The sequence below is a fragment of the Tubulanus polymorphus genome, chromosome 6 (assembly GCF_964204645.1).
Source record: "Tubulanus polymorphus chromosome 6, tnTubPoly1.2, whole genome shotgun sequence".
In the NCBI taxonomy this organism is placed as follows: Eukaryota; Metazoa; Nemertea; class Palaeonemertea; order Tubulaniformes; family Tubulanidae; genus Tubulanus; species Tubulanus polymorphus.
The window spans coordinates 10,274,117-10,297,844 of record NC_134030.1 but is presented as its reverse complement, the minus strand read 5'-3'; the positions used below and the strand labels follow the sequence as shown (position 1 = coordinate 10,297,844).

At 40.2% G+C, this 23,728-nt stretch overlaps 2 protein-coding genes across 3 annotated transcripts; one reads left to right on the top strand and one right to left on the bottom strand.

Moving 5' to 3' along the window:
* The first annotated feature begins 143 nt into the window (after positions 1-143).
* LOC141907045 (BOS complex subunit TMEM147-like) lies at positions 144-4,553 on the top strand. Its single transcript, XM_074796595.1, has 7 exons — positions 144-235; positions 389-474; positions 1,314-1,449; positions 1,541-1,677; positions 2,281-2,365; positions 3,166-3,287; positions 3,733-4,553. The coding sequence occupies exons 2-7, from the start codon at positions 398-400 to the stop codon at positions 3,863-3,865; spliced, it is 690 nt and encodes a 229-aa protein (XP_074652696.1). The 5' UTR covers positions 144-235; positions 389-397; the 3' UTR covers positions 3,866-4,553.
* Positions 4,554-5,345: 792 nt separating this feature from the next.
* Positions 5,346-23,664, bottom strand: LOC141906889 (TBC1 domain family member 23-like). Of its 2 annotated transcripts, none has more exons than XM_074796349.1 (16): positions 23,584-23,664; positions 21,998-22,106; positions 21,431-21,536; positions 20,417-20,621; positions 19,865-19,988; positions 19,096-19,220; positions 18,916-18,962; positions 18,557-18,660; positions 17,755-17,880; positions 14,903-14,998; positions 14,076-14,151; positions 13,409-13,546; positions 12,338-12,474; positions 10,771-10,957; positions 10,410-10,545; positions 5,346-9,582 (listed from the first exon to the last, which is right to left on the bottom strand). In XM_074796349.1, the coding sequence occupies exons 1-16, from the start codon at positions 23,610-23,612 to the stop codon at positions 9,306-9,308; spliced, it is 2,022 nt and encodes a 673-aa protein (XP_074652450.1). In that variant the 5' UTR covers positions 23,613-23,664; the 3' UTR covers positions 5,346-9,305. The 2 variants fall into 2 exon arrangements, with proteins under 2 accessions (XP_074652450.1, XP_074652451.1); XM_074796350.1 differs by having other exon boundaries at positions 17,764-17,880.
* Between the last annotated feature and the right edge of the window lie 64 nt (positions 23,665-23,728).

Genomic DNA, 23,728 nt, shown 5'->3' with positions numbered 1-23,728 from the left:
ATTTCCATTCTTGTTGATATCTCAGAGTTGCAATCAGGTCGTTTCTTTTGGCCATTAGAAAATATGAAACCAGCATCATCGGTATCGCCTCCGGTAGTACTGACACAATATTTTTCTCGCGCTTACGCCGGCATGTGGAGCCATGTTCATCACTTCCGGGTTGTAAATTTTGGTTTTTGGCGTAGAAACGCACGAGAAAAATAACGAACTCTGGCAACCCAAAGATAATTTTTAGGTATTGTCTGTGAATTTATTGCATTCTTAAAGTATCTGGGACCATATGACTTGAAAAATATAGGTCTTAATTGTTTTAAAAAGTCAGATAAATCTGCTGTGGATTCGCAAGCGGCAGTCTCAGTCTCACCCGATTGATCTCTTTTGATTTCAGATTTACATCATGACTTTTTTCCACTTTGGAAACTGCGTTGCTCTGGCATGCGCACCATACGTTATCGTTTATAAGCTTTCTGGCCTGTAAGTATTTTGTTTTGTCATTTTGTCGTTTTTCAATTTGCTATCAAATAATACAAAATAAACTTTAGTAACAGCTCTCTAGGGTCATCCTTGCTTGCCAGTGGTCCGGGATAACCCCCCCCCCCCCGATCTCGCTTCCACCAGCCTCCTTAGTCAGTAACCTGTCTGTGGTTTAGTTTCACGATCGGATATTTTCACAAACCACAGTCAGGAATGGGAAGGTCATTTTTGTATGAAATCTCCTGGCCTCATGTCGTGCGATTTCATTACTCTGTCGCTTTCGCACATGAAGTCATATATCAACTTATGAAACTTGTATATCAACTTGTTCGCTAAAACGCATGTTGATTGGTCAATTTAACGGGAAATCCCACGTAAGCCTCGTGTCATTTGTTACGAGCGCTATGATTGGTATGACCAGATTCTGGTCGGCTAGTAACGATTCCAATGACTCGTGAGGTCAAGGGGTTCGGGGAACGGCTTTAGCTTAGTGAGTTTGAATCCCTTGATGGCTTAAGATGCCCTAGGTCTAGGATACTGGGGTCAAAACTTAAATCAACTTTGAAAAGTAAATCATCTCTAAGTGTAGTCTGAATACCAGTCGTTGTTACTGGTTCCCTACAACCGTTGTTTGTAGAACGACGGCTAGGTACTAGACTACTCTAAGTGAGCTAGGGCTTTACTTTACTTTGCAAAGCAACTTTTGCGCAATTACTCATTGCTTGTCAAATCATCTGTTCAAGGTGAATTACTATAGATTTTTATCGATGAATGCATAATTCTATCTTATTTGCACGTTATCCGTGATTTCTCAATGAAACCGTTTTATTTTTTTCCAGCGCCGAATACAGTGCATTTTGGAAATGTGCGCAGGCATGCGCTTTGTATTTATTCACGCAGTTGTGTAAAATGTTGGTTCTAGCTACGTTTTTCCCTTCGACGGACGGCTTATCGGGAAGTTTAGACGTCATTCTCGTAAGTACTTTGAAGTGGAAATGACCTAAAAAGGTGATTGTAAGAGGAAGTCCTTATTCGAACTACTCAGTTATTTGTTTTATTTTGTCAGGAATTTCTGAAATCGACAGTCGATTTGACTGATCTAATCGGACTGCATTTCATCATGTCACAAATCGCCGGTAAGGGGCAGCTGAAGTTTATGGTAGCCGGGCTTGGCTGGGCGACTGCTGAACTCATCATGACCAAGTAAGTGGAAACCTTAATCGGGACGGATTAGTTTTGATGAAGAATTGTCAGCTTTCCATTTGTAATTAATGAATTAATCACTATGATGATAAGCAAGCGAAATATTTAATCATGTGAAAAAATCCATACATTTTAAATACTTTGTTGGTAGTAGGGCCATTTACCCTTACAGTGCAAAAATCATTGATGGACTCTGCTCGTATCCTGCATCACAGTGTGTTAGTAATTAGTTATCTTTATTGAAAGGATACACTGCACTGTGGTGTAGACACTATAATAGCTCTTATATAATGGCCCTTAATTCAGTACACTGCGGTGGAATTACCATCAAGTATCCCTAATTTGGGAAAAAGTATCCGATTACCTCTTTAGTAAAGAGTGTTCTCTATTTTCATGGTCAGTTAATAGATATGCATATTGGTACTCTTTTCACTCAGAGATATTGTTGAACATGTAATCAATTCATTTCTAGGGTGTACGGCCTCCTCCATGCATGAATTAGCAATTCTTACTTTACTGGATGCAGAGGGTGGATAGTAATCGCTAAACCTACTACCCCGTTATGTTAATAATGCTTTATTATTAATGTTTTTTATTATCAAGGTTTTTGCCGTTGTGGATCGGAGCTCGTGGTGTTGAGTTCGACTGGAAATACATTCAGCTGAGTCTCGAGGCTAATATATGCCTGGTAAGTGCGCGGATCTCATCCATCTACCGCTCTGCTACGTTTTAATAGTTTCCTTCTAAGTTGTCATTGTTCTCTCCGTATGCTGGGGCTGCATTTATCATTAAGTGTGTATGACCTTGTGGTTGCTGAAGGGTAGCTACAGAAAATTAAGCCTAATTTTGGTGTAATCTTCAGTTCTATTTTTCACACAAGCTCGATATCATTTCAAAGCAATCAGCATTGATAAAATATTAGCATCCACTCTGGTAGGGGCAGTAGATATTTTATAAGGGATGGATGTTAAGATGAGATGGTGGCCCCCTCTTAAAACCTGCTGTGGGAGATAAACACTATTCTACTTCGCCTTAGGGTACTTTCTGATAGACTCGCTCGCGGTAGATTTTTCCATTTTCACCCAGAAAGATTCACAATAGCTGCTGTAACATAACATGTCTCCATGGGTAACAACAATTTTGGTTGAAATCATCTTTATCAGTCAGCTGTGACCCCAAGCCTAGATGCGCCCACTAATGTCTGCGGTAATGTTTAGAATGAAACAGAGCTGCCAACTGTTCCTGATTTTCAGTATTTGTTACTCTTTTATCACGAGAAATGCTGTTATGATTCATTTGATACGTACAGAAATGTGAAAGATGTTACTGAAGATCTTACTATTGATTACTGATTAATTTGACCGTTTTCTTTCACATTTCTTTGATGAAATTTTACTGAAAAAAATTTTTGTTACTGATAGCGCATTTCAGAGGTTGGCAGCCCTGATGAAATACGAATGAATTATAATCAGTTCTCTTTGTCGACAGGTTCAGCACATATCGACGGCGGTGTTAGTCTGGTTGTACAGTCGTCACGACCTGCATCGGTCTCGAGTTCCCGTTTGTATGAGTTTGATGGCTCTCAGTTGTTACAAGCCGTTGATAGTCGAGTGAGTATTGGTTTTTATCGAAAATGCGATTGAGCATGAGTCGATCTTCAAAACCCTGGGCCTAGTTCCGCAGTCCTAGCCAAATTAGTCAAATTGTAACAATTTTGTAACTGGAAAAAATGCACATAATATGCAAAAAAAAATGCAAAATGCACACAGATCACACCAATCTGACCCCTAGCTAGCAACTGCTTTGTTACAACCTTCCAATTATCTAGTGTATCTCCCTGGATTTAGATATATTATACCTATGACTACTATTTGAGAGTAGTTTCTGCTCTGTTAAGACTCAATTGCTACCAAAAATATCAAAATACCCACGAAACCTAGATAATTTTTATCTCGTTTTCAAGTAATCTACTATTTTTGACAAAGAGATATCGCGGGTAATCTGGTCAGATATATTATTCATTATATTGATGTTGGGCGAATTCTTTTATTTCAGCATTTTAACGCAAGCCCTCGGTCTCGGCTCGTGGATACTGTTGTTGTTCAAGGCGGTGTTCACGTCTCTGGTCGGAGTCATGTCGCTGGTGATGTATCAGGAACTGCAACGAACTGGCAATGCCCATTACTGACTACGGACTGCTGGCAACTAAAACACCTCTAGAGTCCAGCATCGAATCGTCGCATCATCATCATCATCATGATCATCATTTTCTAATCAAAAGAATTAAAACGTGGATGTTTGGTCTATGATATAAGTTGCCGGTTGAAAACTATACATAGTTCTGTCCATGATTACGAAATCTTGATACGGCACAGCCTAGAAGTAATTTAATGCGTAACACGTCTGGCATTCGTCAGAGGATCGTTGCGTTTTTTGGTTAAAACGAAATGCATATCAAACTAGCGTGTTTTACACATCAAATGCATGCACGTATTAATAATATTGTCCTTCTTTCCGAGGGAAAATTTCGGTATTTGGGTGAATACATGTGCACGTATAAGTTACTTCTAGGCTGTACCGTACCTCTCACTAAAAAAAGAGTAACCATTGGAACAAAAAACTGCCGTGAAGATATTTCAGGATAAATTATTGTAATTGAATCCCACTTTAAACTACTAATATATATATATATAAATATATATAAACATGAATTAACTGTTTGCAATTGTCACATTTAAAAAGCCCTTCAGATTCGTTGTCATTTTTTGTAGATTTTTTTCTCTCTTTATTTTGAATATCGTTCTATGAAGCAAATTGATTATATTCGATGATATTCGTTGAAATAATAATAATCTCACGTTTTTTGTAACTTATGAATGAATGGCTGTTGTGTGAAAATAAATGGTGTGATTTTTAAGTAATTTCTTGCTCTTAGGATTTCCAGGATCACGGGAACAGTTTTTTCTTGCAGCTGAAACGACTCCCTAGTGATCTATTTGCACTGCTATTGTATCAAGGATTTAGCTTTGCCCGTATCAGAATCCTCAAGAGATCGGGAAACTCCGGATTTAAATTTCCCTGTAAGGTTAAATCAGATTGTCATTCCTCTTTAAAAGGTAACTTTTGGTCAAGGTTTGGGAAATATCAGGGATTTTCCTGCCAATTGCTCCTCATTTTGCCTTACTATTGGCCAGTTTCTCCTAAAAAATTCTTTATTTTTGCTTTCCCTAAGCCAAGCATAGGTCCGCCTTGCAATGCTATTGTCGCATCGCACCGCACTTGGGGGTATAAGTTGTTTGTGATGCAATTGTTAGAGGCGGTGTGCAATTAGATTCTACCAGTTGCAAGAGCATGTAGGTTAATCGCGACTTGAAACTGATGCGTCATAGAAAGTAGAACATGTGACACTCATTGTCACTGGCAGTTCTAAGGACGTGCAGGCCAAGCGTTGTTGCAACGATCTGACCCGCCTTTATGGTTGTTATCTGCGAGGGATCGGGATTAAGACATTGGGATAAAAGAAGATTCCTAGAAATTTAAGTGCATCGACCGATGCAAACCTCCTTGGTGGCTTAAAAAACGAGAACACAAGAGAAAGACAAAGAGATTTTTCGTACAGATAATAATAATTTGTATATTAATAATCATAGCATTTTGTGTATATCGCGAAGATGTGTACAACTTTTGTACAAGTAAATAAATCATTTAAATATATATACATACATACATTTTAACAAGCTATAATAATAACAATATTATCATTATTAATTATGGATAATAATATCAATGCATATAACAGTCAACTCTCGATAATATACCAATGTCAGTTTCCACCCAAAATTTTGAATCGCTATTACATAAATTTCTTTTTCCATTAAATTGCTGTTCAATATTTTCCACCACTCTCGATTATCGAAAAAACATTGGGTCCAAGAGACTGACTGAGTGGTGGCTAATCAAGATCATCCTTGCTTGGCTAATCTAGAGCAACCTCGCTTGCCAGGGTTTGATTACTATCTGCCGAAGCTCACGTTAACCTAAACCCTGGCCGCAGACCCTTTATTGGTTTATTACACCATCCAAGATTCCTCGGGCAGACAGATTTCCGCCCAGCGGCCACCAGTCTATGTATCTAGCCAATCAGATGCGTTGAACTGATAAAGCGAATCTGCCGGTGAGAAACAACGTTATCTCATTGGTTTAAATACATAGACTGGTGACCATTTAGCGGCAGCCTGTCTGTCCAAAGAATCTCGGGCGGTGTAATAGACCAATGAATGGTCAGCAGGAGGCAATCGAACCCTGGCAAGCGAGGATGATCAAGAGAGTCGACTAGTAATAATAATGAAATATAATCGAACACAATAAAGTACGAACCCGAATGACGAAATATTATCCTGTTTGGAATCTTAATTTGGCAGGAAATTAGAGCAAAGACACTAGTCTTGGAAAATCAAACAGAAAAATGCCAGAATATTCTGAATATTCTTACACATTGTTCCCACAGTTAGTTACATGAATTCAAAATTCCCAAGTTTTCCCATGGCTGATTGCAAATGAGGACTTTGTACAAGTGAATCATACCCCACTACATGGATGTCAACAAGGTGATCTTCAAGAGAAATTGCTGAAGAGAGTCGCCCTTGGGCAAGCGAATGACATCCAAGAACTATGCTTCATGGAGTTTAAAATCAATTGCCCAAATATTTCCCAGATTAGAGGAAAATCTATCGAATTCCCAAATATTTCCTAACTGGGAAACATTATTTTGCATTTCTCATTTTTTTCTCAATTTCCTAGTTCCGTGAGAACCATGCTTACAATGTACAGTAAACTACGGACTTCTATCGATTGGACTTGTCCATAATTTACCACACAAAGACGTTTCACATGAATAACTCATTCAGAAAAATCGCTGAGGCGAAAAAAAAATGATACCTTGTTTCTCATTTCTGCTGAGCTTACAAGTTGATGCGGCCGGCCGCCTTGATACCCTGTATATTACTACGGTATTTTAAAATCATGGTCAGGCTAACTACATTGTAACAGCCCATTGACAGCCAGCTAACTACATTGACCCAGCAGCTATAGAAACAAACCAACTGATTAGACATTTACCAGCGGTTTACGAAAGTGACCCGGCCGATTAGGAGAAACAAGGTATCATTTTTCTTAAGCCCAAATCATAAATCATACATTTGCGCCCTTTGTCCATTGTACAAAATTCGGATTAAAAATTACTCAAGCACAGAGAGAAACTACTTCCCTAAAAAGATATCAAATCTCAAAAACAATAAATCTTAATCAAACGCATCAAAACAAAACAGAACAGACAGAATACATACAGCCAGCGCATCCATCCACCAATTATACATACTGTAACTATTCAATCGTAAGATTTCTTGCTTTATTTTTTATCAAAACAAAATATAACATCCTACCCCTAGTCTCTACCCAGGGATGTATCGAAAATTTCCAAAACAGTCCTTTTTTCTGACCCAATTTTTTTTTCTCATACATTTTTACTAATACATTTGTAATTTCAAAGTTGCCATAACACAGATAATGAGATCAGAGGCCCGGAAAAGTCACTAAAATAAGTTTAGATATTTGAAATTTGCTGGGGGAAGCCCTATAAGCTTGGCGCTCTCTCACAGCGCCCTTTTCTGCTCCCCCTCCGAAGAAATCCTAGGTCTGCCCCTGCTACCCATGATATGAATGCCTATAGAGAGATGGCAGTAGTTAGCACAAGTATGTCTCATCCGAGGGATATACAATAGAATAAATGTAGTTTTTCTATAGTAGACACCACTTGCCTCAGATCTAGCACAACCAATTCATCGTCAACTGGGGTGCACAAACTTTGTGACAGGCAGTCGGAGCAGGGATGGGTCGTTATCACGTAGTATTGGAGTAAATGCAGGGGTGGATCCAGGGAGTCTTGCGAGACTTGCGCAAGTCCATCAAATTTGCCCTTTTCTATTTTATTGCTGCATTTCAGTGCGGTAGTGCCCCTATTATTGCATTTATGGATATCTAAATGTTCTGATGGGGGCAATTGTCCGGATACCGTTATGATAGAATGTGACAAGCTCTTCACCACTCAGTGCGGGTGCAAGCATAATTTTGCCACTTTGCACATTGAATTGCCCTTTTGGGATGCGACAATTCCTTCAAAATCGGCCTCTGGATCCACCACTGAAATGTATAATTTGTTGTCCATGGCATGTGATTATCCGAGGCAATCAACTCAAGGGTAAACAAAATTTACTATATATCAATATACACTCTTCCAACCCCTTACAACAATTTTACACTGCGCGGGTAACGATGTGCTGTCTGAACTAACTCATCCGAGAATTACCATTCGATGATTGGTTAAACCGGGACGATCAAGATTTTCCACGCGTTAAGGTGAAAAAATATCTCGCCAGGTCAGGCAAAAATTAATAATCATGAAAAATAATGTTCCACGAATGATATAAAATGCCTTAAGAGATCTGGTGAATTCTTGACAATCGCTGTTCTAACGATTGGGACAGCGTGTCTATAGTCTGAGAGGGTGAGTGCAGACCCAGGGCTGCGAACCACTGAAAAGCGCTATCAACAAGTTGAATCTTTTTCAGGAATTATTGAAATATGAAAGGACGTGTTCAAATTGATCAGTATTCTTTTAGCAACAGATTAGACCTTCAGTAACGTGGCTTTCACGTTTCTGTTCACATCGAGCAAATCAAATCAGTAGTGCTTGAGCCGAAACAGTTACTTAATATTGAAAATCGGGAACCATTGGCAGCTCTGCAGACCTACGCCATTGAATTGGGTCCAGAATGATGGTGGTCGCATTAGACAGAGCGCGACTCCGTGAGGTTTGTTCTCGACTTGTTCGGTTTGTTTCTGTAGACACATCCTCCCGCGGCAGGGATTCAAACCTAATAGCATGAAGACTCGCAAAGGTAAGAAACCCTTCGACACAAGCATGTGCAGCTTAGACAATGTCATTATTAGCCAATCAGAAAATCGTGTTTTATTCGAGCCCAGGTTTTTCCAGGTATAGTTTAGCCGTGGAATTTGCCGTGGCGATTGTACAACGGGCAATCCGAATGGCGCCGCATGCGGCAAACAGGCGTATATACCTATAAACTCGATATACCGATGTCATCAGGATCCAGTTCCACAGTAGTGAGTTCGAGTTAACTATTGAGCTAAAATCAGTTCATTTTCAATAAGTCAAATTTAACTCAGAACCGTGGAACCGGGTCCACGTTCATGATACTTATTCTCTATATACGGGATTTCATATATATTTCGTCTATACAGCGCGTATATTTCATTCGTTCATCACCTGTAGGTAACGACGTGGCATTACCAACATGCATGATGATCTGGAATCTCCTTTTCAAATACCATTTACGTATGCTTTGCTATCTGTTCGTCCTCGTTCGTTTAAGTCATTACTCGCTTCCCGAAAAAATAATTCCCACACACAACGCGCTACGACTCAATATTATTACATATCTCCTTTTCATGACTACGGTAATAATATCAAGTATACGACTTGTACTTTTTTGCTAACGTATCATCTCTCCCCTCATCATCATCATCATCATCGTCGTCGTCGTCGCTCATCAACTGTCGAGCGCGTCGAGAACTTTCATGATCTGGATTTTGATCGCTTTCGTCGCATCGCCGGCGCGCGGTATCAAAAACCGATCGAAGTTCGTGATATGCAGTCCATCGTCGTCGTTCGTGCCGTACTTGAACGTGATCAACTCCGGGTGGCGTTTCTTTGACGTGATCTTCACGATCGATGCCAGCGACCGGCGCGCCTGGATCAGCGCCATGCCGCGTTCGTCCGCCAGTTCGCGCAACACGTACAAGTGATTGTCCGTCACGAGCAGCCAACTGAAACATGAGCGTTAGAGATTCGTAAAATTGAATTCGAAATATACGGTATAAAATCGCAACTAAAATACTGAAAACTTAATTAATTCTTGGTTGATATGATTAAGAAAATACATAGGATAAATCATTTTTTTCTCTAAAAAAGATATGGCAGGATGCATGGAAGCAAATTTTAGGCTGTAAACCCGAAAGTCCCATGCACCCCGACAACAGGGGTATAACAATTACAAGTGTAATTAATGGTTGAGATGATATGGATTGGGGCAAATGAAGAGAGAAATAGCCTGCTTGAAAATTTGATTCAATAAATAGAACATTTCTAACAATGTTTTAAACGACTATGACAATATGACAACTAACTCGATGTTCTCCACAAAAGGGAAAACGCCCATTTTCAAAAATGAATAATATTAATGTCGTACATATATTGCGGGAAGCCTAAACGGAGTCCAAACGCGCTCCGAATCGGTATCATTACCCCCAGCCTATAGCCCTATGGTGGACGAGTGGTTAGGGGATTCGACTCTGGAAGCCAGGTCATTGGTTTGAGCCCGTACATAACCGTAGTGTCCGCGGGCAAGATACTTATCCTCATTGCCTCTCTCCACAAATTGGTATCTGGCCTGATAGATGACTCCTGAGCGCTTGTTAGCTGCTCGGATGTTACTTCTCCCCAGGGAGAGATGACTTATACATGGAATAGGGTTATAGGCAGGGGGTAATAATACCAATTTGGAGCGCCTTTGAACTGACTCGGGTTGGGATTATTATCATCATCATCATCTGATAACGACTATATGTGAATTTGTTATGTGACGTCGACGAACCTAGGCACAACGTATCCGTTTTGTTTTATCTCGCGACACTTGAACGAATGAAGCACGTCTGGTTTCTTCAGCCACGTCTCCAAATTCACCGTCTCGCGACGTTCGTCGTCCGATGACGCCACGCTGCCGAGCTCGTCTGAAATTCAAAATCGAAAATTACGTCATTTCTATCGAGAGATGGCAGCACCTGTAGAACATGTGGAAATATTACGTAGAACTATAAGGAAATGGGAACGCAGACTCTGTGATGTCGCTATATATTTTGCCGTTGCGATCTTTGAAATTGATCAGTGCCCTCACCGTTAGCAATAAGCAATAGATTCTCGGTAACATTTTCATAAATATATTCTCCGTAGCTTACCATCGTCGTCGTCGATCGTGAATACTGAAGCCATATTACGATATCGTCTGCCCTTGTCCGAACTCTGCACGTGACGTTCGGCCGTCGCCTGCTGCTGTTCATTCTTTATGTAGTTCGTCAGTTTCTCTTTGACGATCGCCGATTTACATTTGACGACCGACGAAAATTTACCCAATATCGAATCGAGCTTTATTTATATGAAAAAAAAAGAAGAAAAGAATGAATTTTAAATTACGTGTATTGATCACTAGTACCCCAGGAACCCCTCTTCGACGGTTGATTATTTACAAGAAGGATTAAAATCGAAGATCCTTGGGAAACGATTCTTCAGTTTGGACCGAGTTTTCGACTTATGCAATGACTTCCTTGTTGATAATCTGTGCTACTACTAAACTGCCTGAAAAAGTCGATTTCCACAGAATGAATGAACCCTGACAAATTCTGAAGACTCTTTGTCAAATATTCAAAATTTTTTCTTAAGTACCTATTTTTCAGCCAAGGCAGTTTTTTAGCCTAAAATGCATGGATTTCTTGCCCAATAAGCCGAGGCCCTTTAGCAGAGGGCGTAGACGATGCAAGAGGCTGACAAACACTAGCAGAATATACCTACGCCGATGTGTGAGAGTTACAGTTTAATTGGTTTAAAATAGATTATTGGTACTAAATAATGACCTCTCTTCTTGATTTAGACAATCTTTGGGAGTATTTGGAATGACATAGATGGGGAAGTGATTTTTTTTAGGTCAGAGCATATACATTCAATAAGCAAATCATGATATCTTAGGGTAAAAATCCGAGACTAGCAAATCGGCTTATCGGCCGGAAAATACGGTAAGCACTTTTATAACTTTTACCACTCGGCAGTAACCCTTTCAAGGAATCAAAGAGAAACCAAACTAAGAATGTATATTGAAACCTGCCTTCATCGGGAAAAAGATAACTCAATAAGCAAATCATGATATTTTAGGGTAAAAATCAGAGGCTAGCAAATCGGCCCAAAAAAATACGGTAAGCACTTTTATAACTTTTACCAATCAGCAGTAACCCTTTCGAGGAATCAAAGAGGAACCAAACTAAGAATGTACATCCAAACCTGCCTTCATCGGGAAAAAGAAACCTCAATAAGCAAATCATGATATTTTAGGGTAAAAATCAGAGGCTAGCAAATCGGCCCCAAAAAATACGGTAAGCACTTTTATAACTTTTACCAATCAGCAGTAACCCTTTTCAGGAATCAAAGAGGAACCAAACTAAGAATGTATATCGAAACCTGCCTTCATCGGGAAAAAGAAACCTCAATAAGCAAATCATGATATTTTAGGGTAAAAATCAGAGGCTAGCAAATCGGCCCCAAAAAATACGGTAAGCACTTTTATAACTTTTACCAATCAGCAGTAACCCGTCCATGGAATCAAAGAGGAACTAAACTAAACTTAGAACTAAAACCCTGCCTTTATCGCGAAAAATAAACCCGGAACTTTCTTATACCACCATATAATGAGTGGAAAAGGGAGCTTATCGATGGAGCGATTAAAGTTTAAGTTTTTCAGTATACATAAGTATTTACCTTATCTCCGTCACCGAATTCATCGAGCGTTTCGGCGTCGCTGACGGCTCCCGAGTCGGGGTTACATACGATGCACGATCGAGCGCAATGATCAGTGAGTCCGTCATTCAGGTTGTCCTTCAGCGCGGCGTGCAACGCTGAAAACAACAAATACGGATCTCTTTTAATGATTAACCCTTTCAGTGCTGACTAATTAATACCCAATAGTACTGGAGATAATTTGAATATTTTAAAAAATTCCACCCTAGTGTCTTGAATAATGGGAATACCACTATAATGCGTCTACACCGCGGCACGGTGTATCGTTAGTTAGTATTATTTCAGTATGTTTGACAGGTGCTGCCATTTTTCAAGAAAGATAATTACTAATTACTCATTACATCAATACACTGCATTGCGGTGTACTAGCAAAATCTATCACTGATTCATACACCGCACTGCGATGTAGATGCACTGAAAGGGTTAAGAAATATCCGGAGAAAGAACGGGGATGATGACAATGATGACTCGGTAAATTGACTACGGCTGGACTGGCTATCCTACCAGATGGCATCCATGTCAATAGGGCGACTCGATCAAACTTAAGTTCGTTTTCAAAAATTAAAATCCAACTAAATTTTTTAGCCTCGCACGCGAAACATCAGGAGGTGAATCATGTCTTACGATAAACTCAGATTGATCCATTTTCATTCATCATTTAACCGAATCTGAGATGAAATTTGGCTTCGTTGTAAATAAGCGAACCTGGTGGATTCACCTAATTTCTTTTAAGGATAACCAACACAAACGAAAAGCGTACCAAACACACTGAGGGTAGAAAATGAAAATTGATAAAATTTGTAAATTTGCCCCATCTGCTGGTAGGATGGCTGGAATGGGGGGAAGCCCATTTAATCAATACTTCATTGCAATGGTTCTTAGATTTGTGTTCAAGTCACAGTACCCGGTGTAAACAAGTGATAATTTTACTTGAAAGGATTAGAGTTACGGATTGCTAAACCGAATCCCTGCATCTACCGCATAGACACACAGCCGAAACAGATATAAAAAACTCTACACCAATATACAAACCTGCATATCCCCCTCGAGCCACGCTGACGTACATTGTATTTTTCTGCAGGAAATTAGCGAGTACCATATTCACGTAAAGGTCTTCTTCTTCGCGTCCCGAACCCATGAAACACAAATGCTCTCCACCGGCTATTGAACCTGGCAAAAATAGCGGGAACATTCGACAATTAGTTGATCTAGAATTGACAAGTATAACCAATTTCACACTGGGCTATCAGAGAATAAGGCCCTTTTTTGATTGGGCTCTTCCAGAAGTGGAATTATCTCCTTTCTTTTTCGATTTCCACCATTGGAAGTTTCTGCTAATTCTTCCATCTCTGTGATGGCAGATGTTCTACTAAGGAGAATATTATATCTTCCGGAAGAAGAACACAAATGAAAAGGGCCTAAACTTTCACACAATGACTCGCAATTCTGAGAATACTGTAAAACATTCAGTGCCTGTGTTGAATAGGCGAGGCAAATAATCCCAACCAACGCACTTCGAGCCTTAGCCTAACAAACCATCGAAGGACATAAAAGTCCGCCAAACTGGGGCCAGTTGCTCAGAAGATGCTTTAAGTTGACCACTGGAACAATCAAAACCACGTCGATACAATGGTTAAACTCTGACTAACTTTTAATCAACTGGCCCCGGCTTGGTAGTTGTCAAAACATAAGTATGTACCTGCTGCTACTGCTTGTTGTTTCGTTGCGAATAAGGCTTGCACGGCTGTCGCAAATTCCACTGGATTTTGCAACATCTGGAATAATACACAAGATTTTGTTTGTCCAGTACTTAAATCATGGTACTGTAGTATGAGTGGAATCACGAATGTTTGGATGAAAGCTACGAAACAAAGCAGGGTCGTTGGCAATGTGTTCGTATACATAGTCTGAAAAAGGGCCATATTTCTCAGTGAATCAGAGAAATTTCTAGGTTTTAAATGTTGCATTCATTTTTCATTGAATCACCTATTGATCAAGAAACACGTGGTATTGATCAAGAAACACGTGGTCAATAGCACTATTCGAATTCCCAGAGTTCCCAAATTTTTGGTTAAATTTGTCAAATTTTGTCAATGAATTTTCCCGATGATTTTTTCTAGATTTTGTGATTCCCCGAGGCTTCCAGTTTTTCCGGTCAGTAGCCAGAGATCATCTATTGGTCCGGTGAGATGGAGTCTACTGAAGATAAAAGGTACAGTTCTCTTGATTGAACCATCCAAGAATCATGACTAGGGAATAGCTTTTCAATCGAGGGTTTATGAGAGTTTAAGACAGGTACTTAAAGTACTTATATCACAAAGGATATTAAGTATCTAAACTAATGAGGCTGTCTGTACACAGGCCTATGGCCTTCTTTGATGGTAAATAATGATATGATATGGGTTTGATTGAAACGCAATGGTGGCAGAGTTTAAAGGCATAACGCCCTTCTTTGGCCTTCGCTCCAGTTACTGTATCCCTAGTGTCAGAAAGTTTTTTTTTAAATACAATGACAAATAGTCTCACCAAATTAAGATCGAGATGAAATGCTGTGGGTAGATGGCCGCTGTTGTATTGCTCCGCAGGTCTGCAATCTACGACGAAGTACTGTACGCGATCACCCTGGATAGAATTAAACCGAAACAAACACGAAATTCGTTATTTTCGGAACACGCGATCTCATGGTTTAGAAAATATGAAAAATACTTCGAAGAATGAATAGATATTCATCATGGTAGACAGCCGAGATAAACGAAACTTCCCATTACTACCCGAATAAAACTTAGGTAACGATAAGTCAACCCTGCACACAACGTAAACAGTGTGCATAAGGTAAAGATTGATGACAATCTAGACTGAATTCGATCTGAAATTGTTTCTATTTCACTTTTCTATACGACATACATGTGGTTGAGCACACATTTTGTGGAAAGACTCGAAAACAGCGATATACCATGAATTTCGATTAAAAACTAGGGGTCCAGGGACACCATGCCCACATGGGAAATGGTTTCAAATGCTCAACAATCTAACAATTTCAATATTCAACGCCCCCTGGTGACCATTTACAAAAACCAACGACCTTGAAACTCACCAAAATCATAGAACATGTCAGCAGCTACGATTTTGTAATTGATTGTGATAACAAAATATGCCTCGTTACCAATTTAATATGGAAATACTGTCATTCTACTATTCAATGCCCCCTGGTGACCATATTCAAAACCCAATGACCTCGAAACTCACCACAATCATAGAACATGTCATGAACTATAACTTTGCAATTGATCACGGTAACAAAATATGCCTAGGTACCAATATAATAAGGAAATACTAAGTTATTCTACTATTCAACGCCCCCTGGTGACCATATAGAAAAACTAATGTCCTTAAAACTCACAACAATCATAGATGATGTCATGAGCTACAACTTTCCAATTGATTGTGGTTACAAAATATGCATAGGTACGAATATAATAAAGAAATGCTAAGGTATTGTATTATTCAAGGCCCCCTGGTGGCCATATACGAAATCCAATTACCTTGAAACTCACCACAATCATAGAACACGTTATGAGCTACAACTTTCTAATTGATTGTGGTAGCAAAATACGCTTAGGTATCAATATAATGTGGAAAAACTTTTTCCCACTTACGAATGAGTACTGGTGACACAAAGATGGCCGCCAATTGCGTCATAATTGGCTGATGAAAAATACCTGTCTCAGGTATAAAACATCCCTTTCCATAGAATACCCATCACAAATTGCAATGAGATATGGCAAACCAGTAGGAAGCTACATGACTCAGAATTCGGGCCAAAATTAACATTTTTGGGCACTAAAAAGGTCATAGGACGGCCATCTTGAGTCCGACCGACCCAATTTTTGTTATGTTGATGGGCCATGGGGGATTCACATATATCCGAAAGACCAAAGTAATTGATCAAAGCGTCTTCAAAATTTCCCTCAAAAAGTTCAAAAATGTGTAAAGTGCCGATTTTGGCGAACAACAGTGGCGGCTAGTCGGCCATCTTGATTCTGACAGGGCCAGAAGATGTGTCTAGGGTAGATACATGTGTAACCCAAATATCAAGACGTTACCTTGAAGCGTCTTCAAAACTTCCCAAAATAACTGGATTCCGTCTACGGACGGACGGACGGACGACGGACGAAAAGTGAACGCAATAGCCCGCTGGGACTAAAGTCCCAAGTGGGCTAAAAAACTGAACACGAGGAACATCGACATTAATACCGGTAATCGAAGAGCAAATAAATAAATAAAAGAAAAGTCACATGCCAGGGATAGCAAATCTCAGCGGGAAGACAACGAAGCGAATACTGCGTATGTGAAATCGGGTGTTATGTTCAAACAATCCTCCTGTTACGGTACACTCACGTAGACACCGTATAAAAACCCAGCCATAGCAGTAGTCCAGTAGCGCGGAATAACGCCGGTACCGAAATTATCTCGGGAATACGGTTCAGCGATAAAAAATCCAGCACCGAAAATGAAAAGAGTCTGAAATGAGGCCTTGAACATATATCTATCCCCTTCGACTATATCCTAATAGTCCACGTCTGGAATGCCGTAATAAGTACTAGCTCGAGGAAACATTTCCGACTCTTTTGATATTCATATCTTTCGATGCAGAAAAAGTGTTGCATCAATGTTACTCAAAATTTTAGTACATGTTTATCCATTCTCAGGTAAGCGCTATAGCCCAAAAGAATATACAACATATACCGTACTCATACACACAGAGTTTGGCAACTGATCTACTACTGCTACAGCAAGGTCTCTTATGCAGCTTGAGTTTCCATAGCGTTCGGGGTTGCATTCCTGCGAGGGCGCCGTGGGAAGCTTCAATGACAACATCGAGATGGAGAAAATACGCGGCACTAGTGCACCATGCGATTATACGTATAACGAATATGAAAGCTTTCGTCCATGATTAGTTCGGCCAGTGTTATCATATAATTCTTTATGAAGTTCGGAAATGAATTAACGGGAAATCTTAACTCTATTTTCGAAACTTAACTTATAACTGGGGCCTGCGTAAGCTCGTGTCGAACGATCAACAGTTTTCCCCATGGAATTTTGCTTAGAAAAGGGAGATTTGCAATAGCTGCAGTTTAAAAGTAACATACTTGAATTCATTCAAATACTTGCAGCAGTATTTTGATCGAAACGTTACAACCATATGTATTTTTCTTCGTAATAATATTTGACTTTGATTGTCCGGTCAATTCCTTATGAACTGCTATGAAACGAAATCTCTTAGCATGCGAGACTCAGAATCTGAATATTTCGAGGAGGGGGACTCGTGAGTGTGTCTTCGCGGTGAAACATGCCGATAACCTGGTCATGTGACTCACCACTCCCACCTGATTGGCCGAGAGGAGTTCGCCGACCGACACGGGCAGACAGAGAGCCTGCGAAACCTGTATTGATTCGTCCTTGTTACCGATGATGGAATGTCCGAACAATGGCTGCTGATAGTCCTACAAGAAACAAGAAACGCGAACAAAATTTATCAGGAGATTCGTTAGGGAGTGTTAACTCTGGTGTAGAATCAGTAAAACGAGATGGATAGTACTTTATAGGTTAACCCATTAGCACCCAGGAATATCACTATGTAGCGTCTATAACTGCTAGGGAAAATTCAAGGGAAAATCAAAATCCATTGAAAAACCGAACTTGTTGATTCCCAGTTAATTTTCATGCATTACAAGTTCCTGTTATTTTGTAGTAAATAATTAAAGCTTTCCTATGATATAAGATTTGATGAGGCGGGCCACCAAAATCATGTCCTTTTGCCCCCCCCCCCCCGATATTCATCAAAACTTGCAAGTATCTAAAGCGAGCGCTCAGATCTGTCATGTTCTTACTCTAAATACTCGAGAATTTCCAACAGGAAGATGTTGATTTCAGTACGGTATTTCGAGGACTTGGTTGTCTAATTTATCATAAGCTGTCGGGTGCGAATCTCACTATAACCCTTTTCATGCAGCAGACGAGAAAAGTATCGGGGCGGATTCGGGCGGCTTGAGGAGTAAGAAGCAGGGTGGATACGGAGTGCTAATGGGTTAACTTGTTTATCAAGAGACAGGCTTTCGCTAATTATGCATAGTAGCTTCATCGGGGCTCATTCACCTGCCGGTATTTACGGAACCTTACCCGTCTGAAAGACTGCGGGGTACGCGATGCGTAATATTGAGCTAAACTACAGAAATCTTCGATGTCTTCGGCTTCTAATGCGCAAGGAAACAATGACAGGGTATCTGCAGAGAAAAAATACAAACAAGATTACATTAACTGTAGAACTATACTACTATATATCACCCTGCACGTGATATGGGCCCAATTACAGGCTTTAAGGAATCTGAAACCATCTCTTAAATGAATGTACACAGTACAGGTACTTCTTTTTTTAATTCAAATACTCTACTAACGGTTCATTTTGTCATGTGGCAGATTTTAAAACTAATTTGAAACAATTAAACAAATTGATAAGCTCAATACGAAGCGTATCTTACCTACTATTGCTTGTTTACTCTCATCTTTCATCAAAAGAAGTTGCTCCCTGCAAAAAATGATATCGAAAGTGAGATCGGCAAAAAAATCAGAAGATATATAAACTACGCGCTTTGCCCAAAATTGGCTGAATTCAAAGGACAAAATTGTCGGTAAGGCGGTTGTTCAAAATCATAACTTACTTGGCATTGACTAGAATAACTAAAGCGAGGAAAAATATAAGAAAAGGGTCGGCTTGTTGGAAGTAAACGTCCCACATAACGAGTATCACTTTCAGGTCACACGTGTGCGCAAATATACTCTGAAACTATACATAAGACATAGAGAACTTGTTAAAAACACGTTACCAAACATGCTATCCCATAGGCCAAACATGTTAGATCATTTGAATATTAAATTCATCACAATTTTCTTTTTTTTTCATAGACACGTTTCAGCAGTCCTTTCAGTAAGAAATACAAGCAGCCTGTCGGCTGATATAGCTCCGCTGTATTCTGTTTACTTCATCGTTCTTCATTTATCAGACTGCCCCATTTGCGAACGAGAAGGATTAGTAACAAGATTCATAGAAATACGGGTTCTACCCGGTAGAGCAGCTCCAGGGGGGTCGAACTCTAAAGCAATATCGTTGTAGTCTTTCACCCAGACAGAACATCGATAGAAAATCTAGAGGAGATCTAGCCTACAGATCATCGGTACCACGTTTTATCTCCATCCGATTAAAACAGCAGGACACAGCGGAGCTAAAAGAAAATCATCGCAATTTTTCCCCCTCTCTTCCCATTTCCCATCCACCTTAAAACGCGAGTGACAGTGATTTAAAAAGAAACTGTCAATTTGTGCTGCTTCGTACCCCAGGTATCAGTACCCCCCTAGTATTTAACAAGTATTTAACTAAAACCGAAAGACCTTACAAAACGAACGCATCGAATCACCGGGTTATCTACTGACCCATTTAAGCGCGTAGAGATCCGGCGTGATACGCTTGCTGTCGAGGAACGAACACAACTCCGGATCGTGGTATAACAATAACAACCGAAACAGGTGAAACACTTTACCATTCTTCACGCAATCTCTGAAATACAACAAAACACATTGTGACACTTCATTCAATTGAACTTCTCCGTAGTTACCTCCTCCATTAAATCGTCATCATCAATAACCGCGATCACACAGAGACAATTTTGCCCTGACCAAATTGGCACGGATCAGACTCGCTTCAAATTAGGTCCGTGCTTAATGAGAGCGCTCGCTCACACGCATACCACTCACTCGATACTAAACAATACACAAACAAGGTTGCAATTCAAAAGCAATTATTCGCTAAAATTTGGCTCAGGCCTGGTCAGACGTTTTTGGTCGAGTCATACACGCAAGGGCACATTTGGCGCCCGTGTGAACGGTTGTTCCAGGCCGAATTTGGTACGGGCCAAAAACGCTCGTGCGATCGCGGCTATAGTGAGTCGAAACAGTAACGCAAAGCGCGAGATGGAAGCAACTTACTTCGGCATGTATTTCGTGATGATCGCATAGAACATGTTGTAGAGTTCGGCTTTGTTTTGTTTCAGCGCTAACTGCGGTTGTATGATGTCGAGCCAGCCGTTGCTCTGCGCGTACTTCTCGTTGCGCGACTTGCAATAAAACGTCAATATCGACTCCAAATCGCTGATGATCGACACTTTGTCTTCTTCTTCATTACCGAGATTCTCTGAAAAAAAAACCATAGAATTATAGAGTTTAGCATCGTATTTATTCAATACGGACAATGGTAGTTGACGCGGGGTGTCAATCTGCACGGGCCACGACTAAGCCCTAACCCGTGCAGATGTTCCCACTCAAAGTTTAGACGATCACTTTTTGAAAGTTTGATGGTAAAATGCCTTGGCAACATTTTCTTCAGTGGTGCAAGTAATAGTAGCATTTAATTTCTAATAGCACCCTTTTCACTGTGATACTATGTTCAACGTTGCTTCCCATCAAATTGGTATTATTACACCCAGCCTGTAGGCCTAACTCTAACCATCCTATCAGTCATCCTCCCCTGGGGAGAAGCAACATTCGGGCAGTCGCTGGCCGCTCAGGAGTCATCTATCAGACCAGGACGGGTGCCCATCTATTTTTGGGTGAAGAGAGGCAATGAAGATAAGTATCTTGCCCGCGGACACTACGGTAATGAACGGGGTTCGGACCCACGTCTTCCCACAGCCGAATGCTCTACACCGCACTGCGTTAAGTACGCCTTTAAGTAAATCCTCTTTTAAAATAAGCATTTCATTATTCCATGGATAACTATCAGTGGGATAAGAACATTCATCTCGGTGATAACAAACATATAAAATAGCTGACATGACAACCTCTAATTTCTCACTTCAAGAACTCAAGAAGAACCGACTGAACATAACAAGAGCTACACACATGATTAAAGAAAATAGCTGTGGCATGACGCCTCCCTTAATGTCTTCCAAGTCATCCTCACTCATAGATTTCATTCGTTACGAATACACATCTATAGCTTACCGACTAGAGCGTGACAATCCAGTCGCAATTGCTCTTGTTCGGGCATATCATACAGTTCATCGAAACACGACAACATGTCTCCTTTACCACTGACATTTAAACAAATCTGAAGAATGGAAAAAACAAGCGTTTTCATCAATATCTTCCGCTGAACTGGAAACAGCTATAATAGGCCTTTTATTCGAGAAATCAGCGTTCTCCATGTGCTGGAATTTTAAAGGGGCTGCATTCATTGTTAAGTGTATGACATCGTAGTTGCTGAAGTAGCAATCCCACAAAATATACAGAAACTTAACTTAATTTTGGTATAATCTTTTCTATTTCTGGTAGGGCAGAAGATATTTTCTGTAACGGGTGGCTGATTTTCAGAGTGGTGGATGTAAAAATGAAAGGGGTGGCCGCCATTCTAAAACTGGTTGTGGAGAACACAGAGAAATGAATAATTAGATTCTTCATTTCAATGATATTGTTGGTCCAACCGCCGAGGAATGGAGAATAACTCAGCAGTTGTCCGTGATAGAGCTCCGCTTTTTGGTGAAGGTCTGCAAAACGTCTAAATCTGCCTACCTTCCAGACATCTGTACGCAGGTGATCGGGTACTGGCCGGCCTTTACATATATTTCTGAGAATACCGAAATCGCAACCTTCGAGTAACGCCGATTCCAAATCTGCACTCCTGTAAAAAATCGATTCAAACAAGCGTCATGATAACATATGAGTATACGTGCTTTAATAAATGGTGCAAAAAAGCTGGGTAATGCCAAGGTCCAATTTCGTGAAAAAACATAAGCTTAAAATGATTAAAATGTTAAGTTTCAATTGTTGTTCCCACTGAAACATAAAAAAACCAATCAACAAATTAACCAAAAGTTAAGTCTATCTTGAAACTGCTTGGAACTTAATTAAATCACAGTTTGATTAGGCCTACTTGACCAACCTATAACAGTGCAGTTACCGTTTTAATTGCAACAGGCCGATTACTTGACTACAGGAATGGATCTAGGATCTGATTCAGAACATGCACATAGGCCTAATAAGAAGGGCACCCCAAAAGAAAATTCATCGCAAAACAGTAGGCCTAACTCGTCTTTGGAAATACAGAAGACAAGCATATGAATCTGAACTTTTATGGGTATCAGCTTAGTATTTTCATTTTGCCATGAAATTTCAAGGAGCCTCGAATCTTTCAGGGGGGGGGGTCGCACCCTCCCCTTGGATCCACCCCTGGACCTTATTGCAGTATGACACAGTATGGTGTAGTTTAATATCAAACCGAAGAAGAATCAAGGAAAACAACTTCCCACTAGCGCATTCATTTCAACCAGAATTCAAGCTACTTAGGGACCTAAATTCCAGAATAGCTCGACATTCTGTAAACTTGATAGAAGGCCAGTTAAGAGTTTGTTATTGAGCTTAATGTGACAGGGTGTATAACAGCGTTTATACTAGCTCAGCTAGCGGCAATATTCTCTTTGGCTCAGCGGTAGAGCGTCTGCCTTGGACACCAGGTATCGTGAGTGCAAATCTCGGGAAGGACAGATATTTCTTCCTGTTACATTAACTGCTAAGCTCAGATCGACATACGACCAGACTAGATCATTAGAAGAACAGTGGTTGTACACACGTGACACTGATAGCCGATTCATTTGTCGCGCGATCTTAAGAGCACTCAGGTCGATTATGATTCGCTAAGTCTAAAGGTCATGTGACGCATAACTTGTCGTAGATTGGCTACCTGATCAGGTCAAAGAAAATAGAACTCATTCTATCCTCGCGATTCAGTCTGCAATCGATCCGTCGCAAGTAAACTCATGTCGAATAGCTTACGATCCGACGATCTGATCCGATGGTCGACCTTGACTGAGGCTTTAGTTATAGTAAGCATATATATAAGCTATCATAAGCAACGACATGATTAGGTAGTCACTGACTAAAAACAGTAGATAGAGAGTGAGAGAGAGTAGGCAAGTTAAGTTTAAACAATTTGTTGTCCTGTGTCCATAGGCTTAGTCTTCATTGCTCGTAATTATTAGTAATTGACAGAGTAGACCACCAACCAGCGCAGTCCTTCACAGTACAGTTGGGTTGGGTGACTGACTGAACCACAGTCCAGTTGCTATGATCGGGTTAAACAAACCGAGCGAAATACTTACCAGCAACTGTCATCATCTGAATCCGACATTTTGGATTAGGTCTCTGCATTTGACAGGAGTCCGACGGACATTACTAAATACCGCAACACAACGACTGAACATTAGCCGACAGGGTGTACCAAAAATAAATATCTACGTGTCATTT